This window comes from Podarcis vaucheri, assembly GCF_965113315.1.
Source record: "Podarcis vaucheri genome assembly, chromosome: 2".
NCBI lineage: Eukaryota > Metazoa > Chordata > Lepidosauria > Squamata > Lacertidae > Podarcis > Podarcis vaucheri.
This window is the reverse complement of record NC_138760.1, coordinates 53,128,755-53,142,780: the sequence shown is the minus strand read 5'-3', so window position 1 is coordinate 53,142,780 and position 14,026 is coordinate 53,128,755. Positions and strand designations below refer to the sequence as shown.

General features: G+C 42.3%; 1 protein-coding gene across 2 annotated transcripts in view; it reads left to right on the top strand.

The window, feature by feature from the left end:
- Nucleotides 1–14,026, top strand: part of SLIT3 (slit guidance ligand 3) — a 413,252-nt gene that overhangs the window by 257,037 nt on the left and 142,189 nt on the right. For both annotated transcript variants that reach the window (XM_082212998.1, XM_082212997.1), the window contains exons 8-10: nucleotides 1,972–2,135; nucleotides 3,401–3,542; nucleotides 12,867–12,938. In XM_082212998.1, coding sequence (XP_082069124.1) covers nucleotides 1,972–2,135; nucleotides 3,401–3,542; nucleotides 12,867–12,938 — 378 coding nt within the window. The remainder of the gene's footprint in view (nucleotides 1–1,971; nucleotides 2,136–3,400; nucleotides 3,543–12,866; nucleotides 12,939–14,026) is intronic.

Below are 14,026 nucleotides of genomic sequence, written 5' to 3'. Positions count from 1 at the left end.
CACTATTAGACCATAATCTGTATCTTAAATAAAGAAGCATTTCTCGGAGATAAGCCCACCAAAGCTAAGTAAAGTAAATTAGGTTATATTAGCATGCATGGATAAGGGTTGCATTGCTACTTATTTTTTATACATTTCACACACAAAAATTATGACCAACATATTGCAAAATGTCACAAAGTAGTAAGCAAGTTTTGAGCTCATCAGAAAGAACTCTTCCCCAGACTGAATGTTCAGCAAAGCAGGGGTGAGGGGTGGGGGGGAAAGCTGACTTAGTATTCAAACTATAATGTCTGCATTGGTGAAAATTCTAGAAAAGGCATGACTATAGGAGTTGTTACAAAGAGTACTTGCACTTCGTAATTTACCACTACACCACTGCTTTGTACAGACGCTGACACAACTTTGCAATAATTAAGCACCACTCTTATTTCTGCTGCCTACACATGAAGTAAAATTGATTAAGTATTCTTACATAGGTAAACAGTTGATTAAACTGTAAATGTAGTGGTACATAACTAACCTTCTCTGGATTGGGACTAACATGTCTTTCAAATCAGAGCTTTACCATGATATTGTTGGAACTCTTTAGCTTTTGATGTTATTTTCATGAGTGCGTTGATTAAATTGTAAGTTATTTTATATTTAAAAGAATATAATGTTCTTCCATAGTCTTCAAGAAGGTACCTCTGTTGTAGTTTTAGAAATATGCAAATGTATTGAAATATTCTCATTAATTAAAAACCATATAATTACACTAGTAAACTATTTAACTGGTTAACAGCCATTAAATATTTCTAAAAAGTCACTTCACTATACAAAGACATTGCCTGAATGAAACTAGTCTCTCTCCTTGTGCCACTAAAACAAATAATTATCCAGTCTTTGATGAACAGATATGTGTGCTTTTAATAGTCTGCCCTGCAGGTCAGGCAACTTAAGCTTTACTGGACACAGTAAGTAAGTGAATTCTGGAAATTTCCCAGCCGAAAAAGGAGAAAAAAGCCTTGTAGGCCACTAGCAGACATACAAATCTAGAGACTGTCGGCTTAGGCGCCACCACAAACCCAATTGCAACTGTCTTAACATAAGGCTCTCTCACATTCTTAATTTATTTGAGAGATGGACTAGACTGTGTTTTGCAGCACTTTGTCTTTGTCAGTGCAATATGTAATGTTTGTCTGTCAAAAATGAGTGTTCTGTCCAACCCTGTCCTACTGAAATGACAGTATTGTCATGGGGACTTTGCTTTAATGTCTTTCTGTCATGACTCATAGAATAAAGGATGAAGTATTATTTCCACATTCTGGCTACCTCATTTTTCAAATATAGAACTTTTTGCTAGACAATACAACACAAGGTTGCTTCAGAAGCTAATGAGAAACTACCTAAATTTCAGTGTATCGCTCATCACTTCTCTTGCTAAACTTAAGATGTAGGTATATTGGTAGCATCTCTTTGCATGTAGGAAATTGAAGTTGAGATGAATTTCCCCAACATATTGAATTCTTCTATCCGCTACAAATTTCACAATCTAGTGTAAAAAAAAAAAAAAGCTTTGTTATAACATTACTATCTAAAATACATTGTTGGTTGTTTCATTAATCTCTGATATTTGCTTCACTTTTTAAACCATTATTTTAGTTTGTGTGTGTATATATATTTTTAAGCCCTATGGTTTATTTACTCAGAAGTACCATTGCATTCAGTAGGACTTCATCCAGTTAAGTGTGTATAGGATCACACCCTTAAGTTACCAAATGGCAGCATCATTATATCACTGAAAACCTGTGAAGTCTCAGTGCATTGAATACACAAACATTATTATATGACAGTGTACCGCAGTTGAGCTTCAAAATCAGTGCTTGCGATAAGACTATGCATATAATAAAATAGAGACTAGATTGTTTTATTATGCCTCCATTTTTGAAGACTGCAGATCTGATGTGAATCTTTTTCTATGCATTCTAGACGGCTTCATTCCAATTATTTATACTGCGACTGCCACTTGGCTTGGCTTTCTGATTGGCTGCGCCAGAGGCGATCAGTTGGGCAGTTCACGTTCTGCATGGCACCTGTTCATCTGAGAGGATTTAATGTTGCTGATGTTCAGAAAAAAGAATACGTCTGCTCAGGTAGTATAAATTTATCATTTTGCTTTTTTCTGTTGTTTTCTATTGATGTTCATATTAAGCACTCAGTAAATGATTCTAATGTTTCTCCTATTTAAATGCCACTCCTTGCTAGTGCCAGTTCAGCCATGCCCCAAGTAAACTGTGTAATATATTTTAAATTACTATGATTTGTTCAGAGTCTTTTCTGAACTGCTGGTCTGTGTTAACAATTCTGTACTTAAATTGTCTTTTTTCATTTGTAGTCTCATATCATATTAATGCGAAAGAGTAATTAACAAATAATGGGATGCCTTTTCTCAGGGGAATGCCTTCTGAGCTCTATATCTGACTAGCATTCAAATGGAATGAATAAGCAAGTGTATATGTAATGCTGGAGTTTAATTTAATACACAGTAAGCTTGTGTGTACATTCTGACTGACTGAAGTCTGCATTTTGTCCCTAAGTATTATAATTATGAAACTTGGGAACATGTAACCTTTCTTCAAGTCTCCCAACTTATCTGTTTTGGTTTCTGGTTAGAAATGATACTTAAACATAGGTAGCATCTGGGAGAAGTTGAACAGACATTTAAACTTGAAATATCAGTTTTTATTGATTGATAGAATAGCAGTTTTTAGGCCACTTTTAGTGTTCTTAGCTCTGGATAACTTTGAACCTCTGTAAAAGAACATTGTCTAAAGTGTTTAGTTATCATAGAAGATGTAACTCACTTGGGTACTTTCTTATTTTTAATGTAAAAGGGTAATAGGTGTGAGTTCCCCTGCTAAGGTTCCCTCCACTCCCTAGTTCGGAAGACTTTGCACAGTCTCCTTGCATTTTTGTTTGTTGAGTAGCATAAAGGATTGGTTTTTAAAAGGAGAAACAATATTCTACATTTTCAGAACTACACTGTGGTGAAGAAAGTTTACAACTTTTTTTGCCTGCAAGCACACCATACATGTAAAGCAGATTGCTAGGAACTTTAGTTTACTCCCACAGACTACAGTCCCCAGCACTCTTAACAAAGTTTAATTCTCAGGATCCTTTAGGAAAGACACAATAAAGTCAATTGAATGAAGATAGGGTAGGTTCTGAAAACACACATCTCAGGTATTAAAGGCCAGGGCAAAGAGGTACATCTTCAAGTATCTCACCGATGATGATGTTGTTGTTGTCGTCATAATAAACAATGTGGCAAGTAAGCTTTGTTTCACACTGATATAAATGGCAGATTATCACAAAACCACATTTTAAAATAATGATATTGATTCCTTTTCTTTCCCAGGTTCACATGCTGAACCTCCATCCTGCAATGCCAATTCCATCAGCTGCCCATCTGCTTGCACTTGTAGCAACAATATTGTGGACTGTCGAGGAAAGGGTTTAACAGAAATCCCAGCCAACCTTCCGGAGAGTATTGTAGAAATGTAAGTGCCACTTTGGCTCTCTCTGCTCTATTCCAGCCAAAGATAGAAAACTCACATGCAGCTTGCTTTTGATTTATTTTATTTTTTACCATCAATTTATGGCAGTTAGAATCATAGAATCATAGAGTTGGAATAGACCACAAGGGCCATCGAGTCCAACCCCCTGCCAAGCAGGAAACACCATCAGAGCACTCCTGACATATGGTTGTCAAGCCTCTGCTTAAAGACCCCCAAAGAAGGAGACTCCACCACACTCCATGGCAGCAAATTCCACTGTCGAACAGCTCTTACTGTCAGGAAGTTCTTCCTAATGTTTAGGTGAAATCTTCTTTCTTGTAGTTTGGATCCATTGCTCCGTGTCCACTTCTCTGGAGCAGCAGAAAACAACCTTTCTCCCTCCTCTATATGACACCCTTTTATATATTTGAACATGGCTATCATATCACCCCTTAACCTCCTCTTCTCCAGGCTAAACATGCCCAGCTCCCTTAGCCATTCTTCATAAGGCATCGTTTCCAGACCTTTGACCATTTTGGTTGCCCTCCTCTGGACACATTCCAGTTTGTCAGTGTCCTTCTTGAACTGTGGTGCCCAGAACTGGACACAGTACTCCAGGTGAGGTCTGACCAGAGCAGAATACAGTGGCACTATTACTTCCCTTGATCTAGATGCTATACTCCTATTGATGCAGCCCAGAATTGCATTGGCTTTTTTAGCTGCCGCGTCACACTGTTGGCTCATGTCAAGTTTGTGGTCAACCAAGACTCCTAGATCCTTTTCACATGTACTGCTCTCAAGCCAGGTGTCACCCATCTTGTATTTGTGCCTCTCCTTTTTTTTTGCCCAAGTGCAATACTTTACATTTCTCCCTGTTAAAGTTCATCTTGTTTGTTTTGGCCCAGTTCTCTAATCTGTCAAGGTCGTTTTGAAGTGTGATCCTGTCCTCTGGGGTGTTAGCCACCCCTCCCAGTTTGGTGTCATCTGCAAATTTTATCAGGATGCCCTTGAGTCCATCATCCAAGTCGTTGATAAAGATGTTGAATAAGACCGGGCCCAAGACAGAACCCTGTAGCACCCCACTAGTCACTCTTCTCCAGGATGAAGAGGAACCATTGATGAGCACCCTTTGGGTTCGGTCAGTCAGCCAGTTACAAATCCACTGAGTGGTAGCATAGTTACCATTTACCAATGGATAATCCAAAATTTACAGTGCAATCCTATTCAGAAGTCCATTGTGTTAAATGGATGATTAAGTGGGATTAATATTCCAGTCTGAACCTCTATTGTAAACGTTGCTTTTATGCATAATATGTGGTTTTTCAGTATGCACCAGGATACGTAAGAATATGAGGCCTTTGGAATTTGCAAATTCCAAATCTTTTCACCCTGTAATAATAATGTGACATCAACTGGGAAACAATGATCATTCACACTAGCAATCTCCAATAAACTTACAAAGAACAGGTTCTATTCATTGAAGTTATCCATTAATGCAGAATGTCTGCCTCTGCAACAGAACTTCCTCTCCCCATCAGCTCTTCATGTGTCCCTCACACTCTTCTCAGATCTGTTCCAGATGATTGAGGGAACCTCAGAACAGATTTGGAGAGGGCATAGAGGCCATGCAAGGAGAAGTGAAGAAGAGGATGTCATCGTAACAAGACGATATTGTTTTATACAAGCCATTAGTAGTAGTAGTATGCTGCTCTATACCCGCACGTCTCACTGTAAATGAATCCAGCATTGCTCCTCCTTTGAAACTCTTCCCCTTGCCCCTCTGTTATGGAATTTACAGTGAGTGGATATCGGAAATATTTCTGGTTGTGGTGCCTAGAATTTGGAATAGACTCCCAATCACCAGTCTTATTTCGGGATTCAAGATGACCTTAAGAGATTAGAGAACCGGGCCAAAACTAACAAAATGAATTTCAATAGGGACTAGTGTAAAGTTTTGTACTTAGGCAGGAAAACCCTGCTGCACAAATATAAGATAGGGGACACCTGACTTGCCGGTAGTACATGTGAAAAGGATCTATTGCAAGTTTAACATGAGTCAACAAGTGTGATGCAGCAGCAAAAAAAGCTAATGCTATTCTAGGCTGCATTGATATAACTATTGTGTCCCAATCAAGGGAAGTCATAGTACTGCTCTGTTCTGTCAGACCATACCTGAACTACTGTGTGCCACAATTTAAGCTGGATATTGAGAAGTTGTTCAGAGGAGGATGACCAAGATGATCAAGGATCTGGAAACCAAGCCTTATGAGGAATGGTTGAGGGAACAGGGCTATGTTTGGATAAGAGGAGACTGAGAGGAGATATGATAACCATTTTCAAATATCTGAAGGGCTGTCACATGGAGGATGGAGCAAGCTTGTTTTCTCCTGCTCAGAGACTAGGACCCAAACCAATGGTTTCAAGTTAACAGTTAACTAAACATCAGGAATAACTTTCTGACACTAAGAGCTGCTTTGCAGTGGAATGGAAGGTGGTAGACTCTCCTTACTTGGAAGTTTTTAAGCAGATGTTGAATGGCCATCTGTCATGGATGCTTTAGTTGAGATTCCTGCATAGCAGGGGGTTGGACTAAATGATCCTCAGGGTTCCTTCTAACTCTTCAGTTCTATGATTCTATGACTCTATAGCATGTAGATAGAAGTTTAGAAATATTCATGAATTTGTGCTGCAAATTGAAGAACTTGGCATTCATGGCAATACCCCAAGGTTCCAAAGTTCAATTATTTTACTTTCACAAAAGAGCAAATTTTGGATTATCATAATGTATGTGAAACCTCTGTTTTTTAAAAACATTACTCAAGTACTCTCTGCCTAAGACTTAGAGAATAGGGGTCTTGGGTTGGATTTTTAGTAATATGTGCCTTACTGTTTCTCCATATGACTAAATGATGGGAACATCGAAAGAACCTTGAGATCTGCCTTACAGATAGAATGATATGCTGCAGCTGTACTACCAAATGCTGAAATTGAATTTCATCGAAATCAAATATGACTATTGTTGCATTTAATGTGGATGCATCTACATTTCAACTGCTGGGAGTATTTTTTGTTGTTGTCATTGGGGGGAGGTGTCTAATGAATAGCAATAGGGAGATTTCATTGTGCAGTAATATGTCCTTTCAAAAAAAATCATTTGAACTCACCTTTAGAAATTGCAACTTGATTTTAGAGTGCTGTAGTCTCATGTCGGGACGCGGGTGGCGCTGTGGGTAAAACCTCAGTGCCTAGGACTTGCCGATCGTATGGTCGGCGGTTTGAATCCCCACGGCGCGGTGAGCTCCCATCTTTTGGTCCCAGCTCCTGTCCACCTAGCAGTTCGAAAGCACCTCTAAGTGCAAGTAGATAAATAGGTACCGCTTTATAGCGGGAAGGTAAACGGTGTTTCCGTGTGCTGCGCTGGTGCTGGCTCGCCAGAGCAGCTTCGTCACGCTGGCCACGTGACCCGGAAGTGTCTGTGGACAGCGCTGACTCCTGGCCTCTTAAGTGAGATCAGCGCACAACCCTAGAGCCGGACACGACTGGCCCGTACGGGCAGGGGTACCTTTACCTTTACCTTTAGTCTCATGCCTTTTGTGGATTGTGTTTTCCTATGTGGACATAATGATGTGATGCCATGATTAACTTACTTGGTTAGTTGGTCTTCTATCCTCCTACATGGCTGGGGAAGGAAATATATTAGTATCTCAATCTGTGCATAGTGATAGCGAGGATCAAATATGCTCAAATATATTTCCACCTGCCTGGTCCCATTTTCACAGTTCTGGAAAGACAACTAGTAACTTGGAGCTTGCCAGAGAGCCCTCAAAGTTAGGACAGGAGCGGATTTACTGTGCCTACATCAAGCTACTAATAGGCTGTACAATTTTACACCTGTGTAACTTGTAATTGATTTCCTGCCTTCAATTTAATAAACATATTTAAAATTAAATATTGAAATATGACAGTATTCAAAGGCATGGTAGGTTGCCATGTAGTCATTTACTACTTGATAAATACATCAATGCAGAACTGGAAGAAAGGCACACTTGGCATGATTCCAGCAATATACCTGACATTGTGGCTCACATAAATCAGTTGCCTTGGGCAAACTACAGATTCTCTGGGGCAATGGGATTCTGCAGCAAGCCTGAACACTTTGCTTTATGAAAAGTTACGCAATGACAGCTGTTGTCTCCTGCACATTATATATTTCGCTCACATTGCCTTCATTCAACCCACCACATCCTCCACATTTGTCTCAGTAATCATTTATTTTTAAATTTTCTACTTGTTCTTTGGGGTGAGGGGGGTTATATGGACATCAGTAACCAATCAGTTTTCTTTTCTTCTCAGCAGTGGTAGCCAACTCCTTCTGTACACTTTCCCTCTAACATAATTTATTTATGGTTACCAATAGTTTTACTTGCTCACCATTAGCATGGTTGGCTGGATCAGACTCATTTCCTGGCTCTTAATTCTCTCCCCACCATGTTCTCAGTTCTAACTGTTTAGTTTTTTTCCTGCCACATTGGGGAAATTACCACCTTTCTCTCTGCTGCCACCAGAAGCGATGCACCAATAGGTGGCAGATATAGTTAATGCATACTAAAATGGGAATGTTTGGTGTCAGAAGGTGAGCTAGCAGGGGTAGAGCAGACATTATAGTGATGGTTCCTGCCTTCTCTCTCTGCGCCAGTTCACACTCATGCACATTACTTGATGCCTTATCATATAATGACTTAAAGGCACATGTGTGGACTCCATTTACCAACATTCTGCTTTAATTGACCACGGGTGATTTGTTATCATTTGAGATCGCAAATTCAAACACAGTGCTTTCCAACGGAAACTTTTGTTCTTTCCACAGTGGTTGATATATGATAGCCCATTCAGTGATGGAAGTCATTAACATATGCTGCAATCCTCAAGTGTTGACAGTGCATGTCTGAATCACTCCTGGCCCCTGCTGCATGCAAGAGAGTGCATGCTACTCTATACCCAGGCTGAAGAGATAATGAGCCCTAATACATTCTGGCATTGCACAATGAGCAATTAGGTTTCTGCTCTGGAAATGCTTCAGCAAGGCCAAATACACTGATATCATCACATCAGGCACTGTAGCATGTCCACTTATTCATACATGCACATTTGTGTCTTCTGCTAACTACTTGGAGCAGACTATCCCTTTGATCCTGCTTTGCCTTCCTTGTTGCATCAGTTACAGTACATAATGTACTGAAAACATGTATTTAATTTCATCCCCTATTTTCTCTAAAATGTACTTTTAGAAGCTGTTGTCTTCCAAAAAGAGGCCACAGCTAGCCATGCTAACCAGAAAGGTGCAACCAGAGAACATGACAAGCTTGCTTACTTATTTTACCAATCTGGCCTACAGGTTATTCACAGTTTCCTACTATGGAAGGGATGAGCTCTGACACTTCCAAAAGAGAGCACAGCACTGCTTGTTAATAGAGCAAGGCTATCTCATTTGTAGGCTCCACTTACTTGACAGCTAAAAAGTATCAGTACTGATGCCTCATTCTTTTTTTCTGTCCGGTTTAATGATTTGTCTGTGTTACAGGCAGTCTTGACAAACGATTAGGCCACAGTAACATAGCTGTTAGCTAAGATGTTGTTCAAACTGGGGAAATGATAGTAAGCTGCTCCCATTAGCAAACATTTCCCCCTTTTTCACCAGTTAAAGGAGATAGCTGGAACCTACATTGATATGAATGTCTTACTTATTCAGCAATCAGTATTACTCTGTATGGTTTTGTTGCTCCCAGTAATGTGATCTGGTTTTAGAAAAGCTGTGTTAGGTACTCTCTCTCTCTCTCTCTCTCTCTCTCTCTCTCTCTCCACACACACACACACACACACACATATATATATATATATATATATATATATACACACACACATGCATTGCGGTCTTACCATGTGTGTGAAGTGCTCAGGTGCCAGCTAAGGAGATGACAAAAAGTGCTGAACCTTGAGATTGATTAGGACAGAATTCCAGGTGGGGTTTTGACCCTAGAAGATCATTTGTCACCTTAAGTGCATCTTTCTTTTTCCTTGCTGTTTTCAGCTGTTTTGTTGAGTGTCTGGTCTAAGCCAGAGCATACACGGACTTGCTCTTAATGTTCAGAGAAATATCTTTGAATCCATCAGGCTTCTCTGCACTCTCTTTAGGCTTTGCTGTTTTATTAGAGAGAGTGAAGGAAATTGCTCTTGTCCTTTGACCTGAACAGTTGTTGAAGCCTTAAAAATAAAGCTCCCAAAGGGCAAAGTAGCTGTTTCTTGGCAGAACAAAACAAATCATTGAATTGTAAGACTGGAAGGTACCTTCAAGGGCATCTCTTCACACAGTTCACTGTACCTAAACTATTTGAAGTAGTTTATAAATGGTTGTAGACTATATTAAAGACACAGGGTGGCTATCTAAAGAACTTTTAACTGAGTTAAGATTAAAAAAGGATGTGTACAAAAAATGGAAAAGGGGGGAAACCACCAAAGAGGAATTCAAACAAATAGCCAGCACATGTAGACACAAAGTCAGAAAAGCTAAAGCACAGAATGAACTCAGGCTTGCTAGAGAGGTTAAAAGCAACAAAAAAGGCTTTTATGGGTATGTCCGTAGCAAAAGGAAGAACAAAGAAACAGTGGGGTCACTCAGAGGAGAAGATGGTGAAATGCAAACAGGGGACACAGAAAGAGCTGAACTCCTCAATGCCTTCTTTGCCTCAGTCTTCTCCGATAAAGAAAACAATGCCCGACCTGAAGAATTTGGAGCAAATGATTCAGCAGAGGAAACACAGCCCAGAATAACTAAGGAGATAGTATAAGAATTGGCTAGTTTAGATGTATTCAAGTCTCCAGGGCCAGATGAACTGCATCCAAGAGTATTAAAAGAACTGGCAGATGTGATCTCAGAACCACTGGCAGTCATCTTTGAGAATTCCTGAGGAACAGGCGAAGTCCCGGCAGACTGGAGGAGGGCAAATGTTGTCCCTGTTTTCAAAAAGGGGAAAAGAGAGGACCCAAATAATTATCGCCCAGTCAGTCTGACATCAATACCAGGGAAGATTCTGTGGTGCCACTGTATTCTGCTCTGGTCAGACCTCACCTGGAGTACTGTGTCCAGTTCTGGGCACCACAGTTCAAGAAGGACGCTGACAAACTGGAACGGGTCCAGAGGAGGGCAACCAAAATGGTCAAAGGCCTGGAAACGATGCCTTATGAGGAACGGCTAAGGGAGCTGGGCATGTTTAGCCTGGAGAAGAGGAGGTTAAGGGGTGATATGATAGCCATGTTCAAATATATAAAAGGATGTCATATAGAGGAGGGAGAAAGGTTGTTTTCTGCTGCTCCAGAGAAGCGGACATGGAGCAATGGATCCAAACTACAAGAAAGAAGATTCCACCTAAACATTAGGAAGAACTTCCTGACAGTAAGAGCTGTTTGACAGTGGAATTTGCTGCCAAGGAGTGTGGTGGAGTCTCCTTCTTTGGAGGTCTTTAAGCAGAGGCTTGACAACCATATGTCAGGAGTGCTCTGATGGTGTTTCCTGCTTGGCAGGACTCGATGGCCCTTGTGGTCTATTCCAACTCTATGATTCTATGAATTCTTGTTTGTGCTAAAAGCTCAGAGCCATTCTAGACTTTTCCTGGATTTGTTTTTAACATCTGGCTAGACTTCTGTTGGTAATAAGAACAGGGAAGTAATATTGACAATGGACTCATATTATTATTTATAGAAAGCTTATGGAATACCGTATTTTTCGCCCCATAAGACGCACCGGCCCATAAGACGCACCTAGATTTTTTGGGGGGAAATAAAGGAAAAAAAAATTATTTCCCCCCCAGGTGCGCTGCGCTACACCAGGGGCTTGGGGCGTGCGGAGCTCAGCGCGCCCCAAGCTTCTGCGTGCCGGCAAGGTCTCCGCTAGCGTGGGAGAGCCGGGCGCCTCTCCCAGGGCTAGCGGACCCCTGCGCTAATCCAGAAGCTTGGGGCGTGCTGAGCTCAGCGCGCCCCAAGCTTCTGCATGCCGGCAAGCAGTCCGCTAGCCCTGGGAGAGCCGCGGGGCTCTCCCAGGGCTAGCGGATCGCTGCGCTACACCAGGAGCTTGGGGCGTGCTGAGCTCAGCGCGCCCCAAGCTTCTGCGTGCGCGCAAGCAGTCCGCTAGCCTTGGGAGAGCCGCGGGGCTCTCCCAGGGCTAGCGGATCGTTGCGCTACACCAGGAGCTTGGGGCGTGCTGAGCTCAGCGCGCCCCAAGCTTCTAGGTGCGCGCAAGCAGTCCGCTGCCGCCCCAAGCCTCGCGCACCCGGCAGGAGGTCCCACCGGGTGCGCGAGGCTTGGGGCGGCAGCGGACTGCTTGCGCACACCTAGAAGCTTGGGGCGCGCTGAGCTCAGCTGGCCCTAAGCTTCTCGGTGCGCGCAAGCAGTCCGCTGCCACCCCAAGCCTCGCGTACCCGGCAGGAGGTCCCGCCGGGTGCGCGAGGCTTGGGGCGGCAGCGGACTGCTTGCGCGCACCTGGCCCCAAGCTTCTAGGTGCGCGCAAGCAGTCCGCTGCCGCCCCAAGCCTCGCGCACCCGGCAGGAGGTCCCACCGAGTGCGCGAGGCTTGGGGCGGCAGCGGACTGCTTGCGCGCACCTGGCCCCAAGCTTCTAGGTGCGCGCAAGCAGTCCGCTGCCGCCCCAAACCTCGCGCACCCGGCAGGAGGTCCCACCGAGTGCGCGAGGCTTGGGGCGGCAGCGGACTGCTTGCGCGCACCTAGAAGCTTGGGGCGGGCTGAGCTCAGCCGGCCCCAAGCTTCTAGGTGCGCGCAAGCAGTCCGCTGCCGCCCCAAGCCTCGCGCACCCGGTGGGACCTCCTGCCGGGTGCGCGAGGCTTGCAGACACTCGCCCGAAGCAGGGGGAGCCCTCCCGAGGGCTCCCCGTGCTTCGGGCGACAGGCTGCCGCCCCAAGCCTCGCGCACCCGGTGGGACCTCCTGCCGGGCGCGCGAGGCTTGCAGGCATTCGCCCCATAAGACGCACCCCGATTTCCCCTTCATTTTTGGAGGGGAAAAAGTGCGTCTTATGGGGCGAAAAATACGGTAGTCTACTCCTCCCACACCCCCATCTTTAGAACACATGATGATGATGATGATGATGATGATGATGATGTCTGCTTTGCTTTTACCTAGAATCTTGAGAAGTTTTAATAGCATTTAAATATTTATTTTGTTTTTTGTGGTTTTAAGTGTCAGGTATATTTAAAAATAAATACTAAAGATTTACCCTGTGACTTTGCCTTTTTGGCATTAATGTGTTTAATTCTCTTTGTAGTCGCTTGGAGCAGAATTCTATCAAAAACATTCCTCCTGGAGCTTTCTCGCAGTACAAGAAATTAAAAAGAATGTAAGTATTTTAAGTAGTTTAATACAGTATATAAAATATTTTCAATGCTTGCAGTTGATAAGCTACTTTCCAGTGAGGCAGCCACATGGGCAAGCTGCTATTTATGCAACTGGAAGGACCTCCAGAGCAGCATGTATCATAAGGGCAATAAATATCACCTACACATAGGCTGTTCTTGAATACCGTCAATTATTCTAGTTCATGTTCTTCTAGCTTTTACTTCAGGACCATATCTGATCTGAAAGCAACAACAATAACTAAGTTGCTGAAATGAAAGAGGATAGGAAAACCTCTCATGAACATGTAGAACTGGATCCAGCTAATGTATTTTGTGGCACTATCAGTTTGATACCAATGCATATGGTATAAGGCCCATGTGAATGAAACCAATAATATTTTTATGTAGGACAGTGTGGGTAACAATGCATGATAGTTAAGCCATTAATAACAGCTCTATCTGCTTCTATCACATTACTGTCCTTATCATGAAATGCATTTTCTTGGAGGAAACTGGCTTATGTTTTTTTTCCTATTTCTAGTTTTAAGCAACTGGCTTAGAGCTGAAAAGACAGTTCTTGTAAGAGCAATTTCCAAATACATATAGTAATATTGTGCTTTTTATGTTTGATAGGAAATAGATTTAATCTCCATGGAAGTATAGTGAGGCTGGGATTCTTTTTGTAAAACACCTATGCCAATGTTAGCCTGGGAAACACTCAACAACTTCAGTACAATTACGTACTTTAAATTGATGTTAGTAGTAAAAGAAGGCAAAGCATGGTTAAGTTTATGTTCAAATCTACTAGGAAAATGTCGGAGAAAGTCACTAGCAGGCCTGCTGGTGTTTCATTTGGTTTCAAAGCAATAATACATACTTGATGGTGAATGGAACAGATTCCAGATTATTATTATTTTTAAATGTTGGAACTTCCTGGGACTTAAGCCCTGTTGACTATAGTGGGGCTTATTTACTAGAAAATGGCCATAGTATTGTGGTGCACCTGCAGAAAAAGATATGTAGGTGCTGGCTACTTCAAAAGCTTCAGCTTTTCTGAAATTACCAATCTCGGGCTACTTTGCAGCATTAT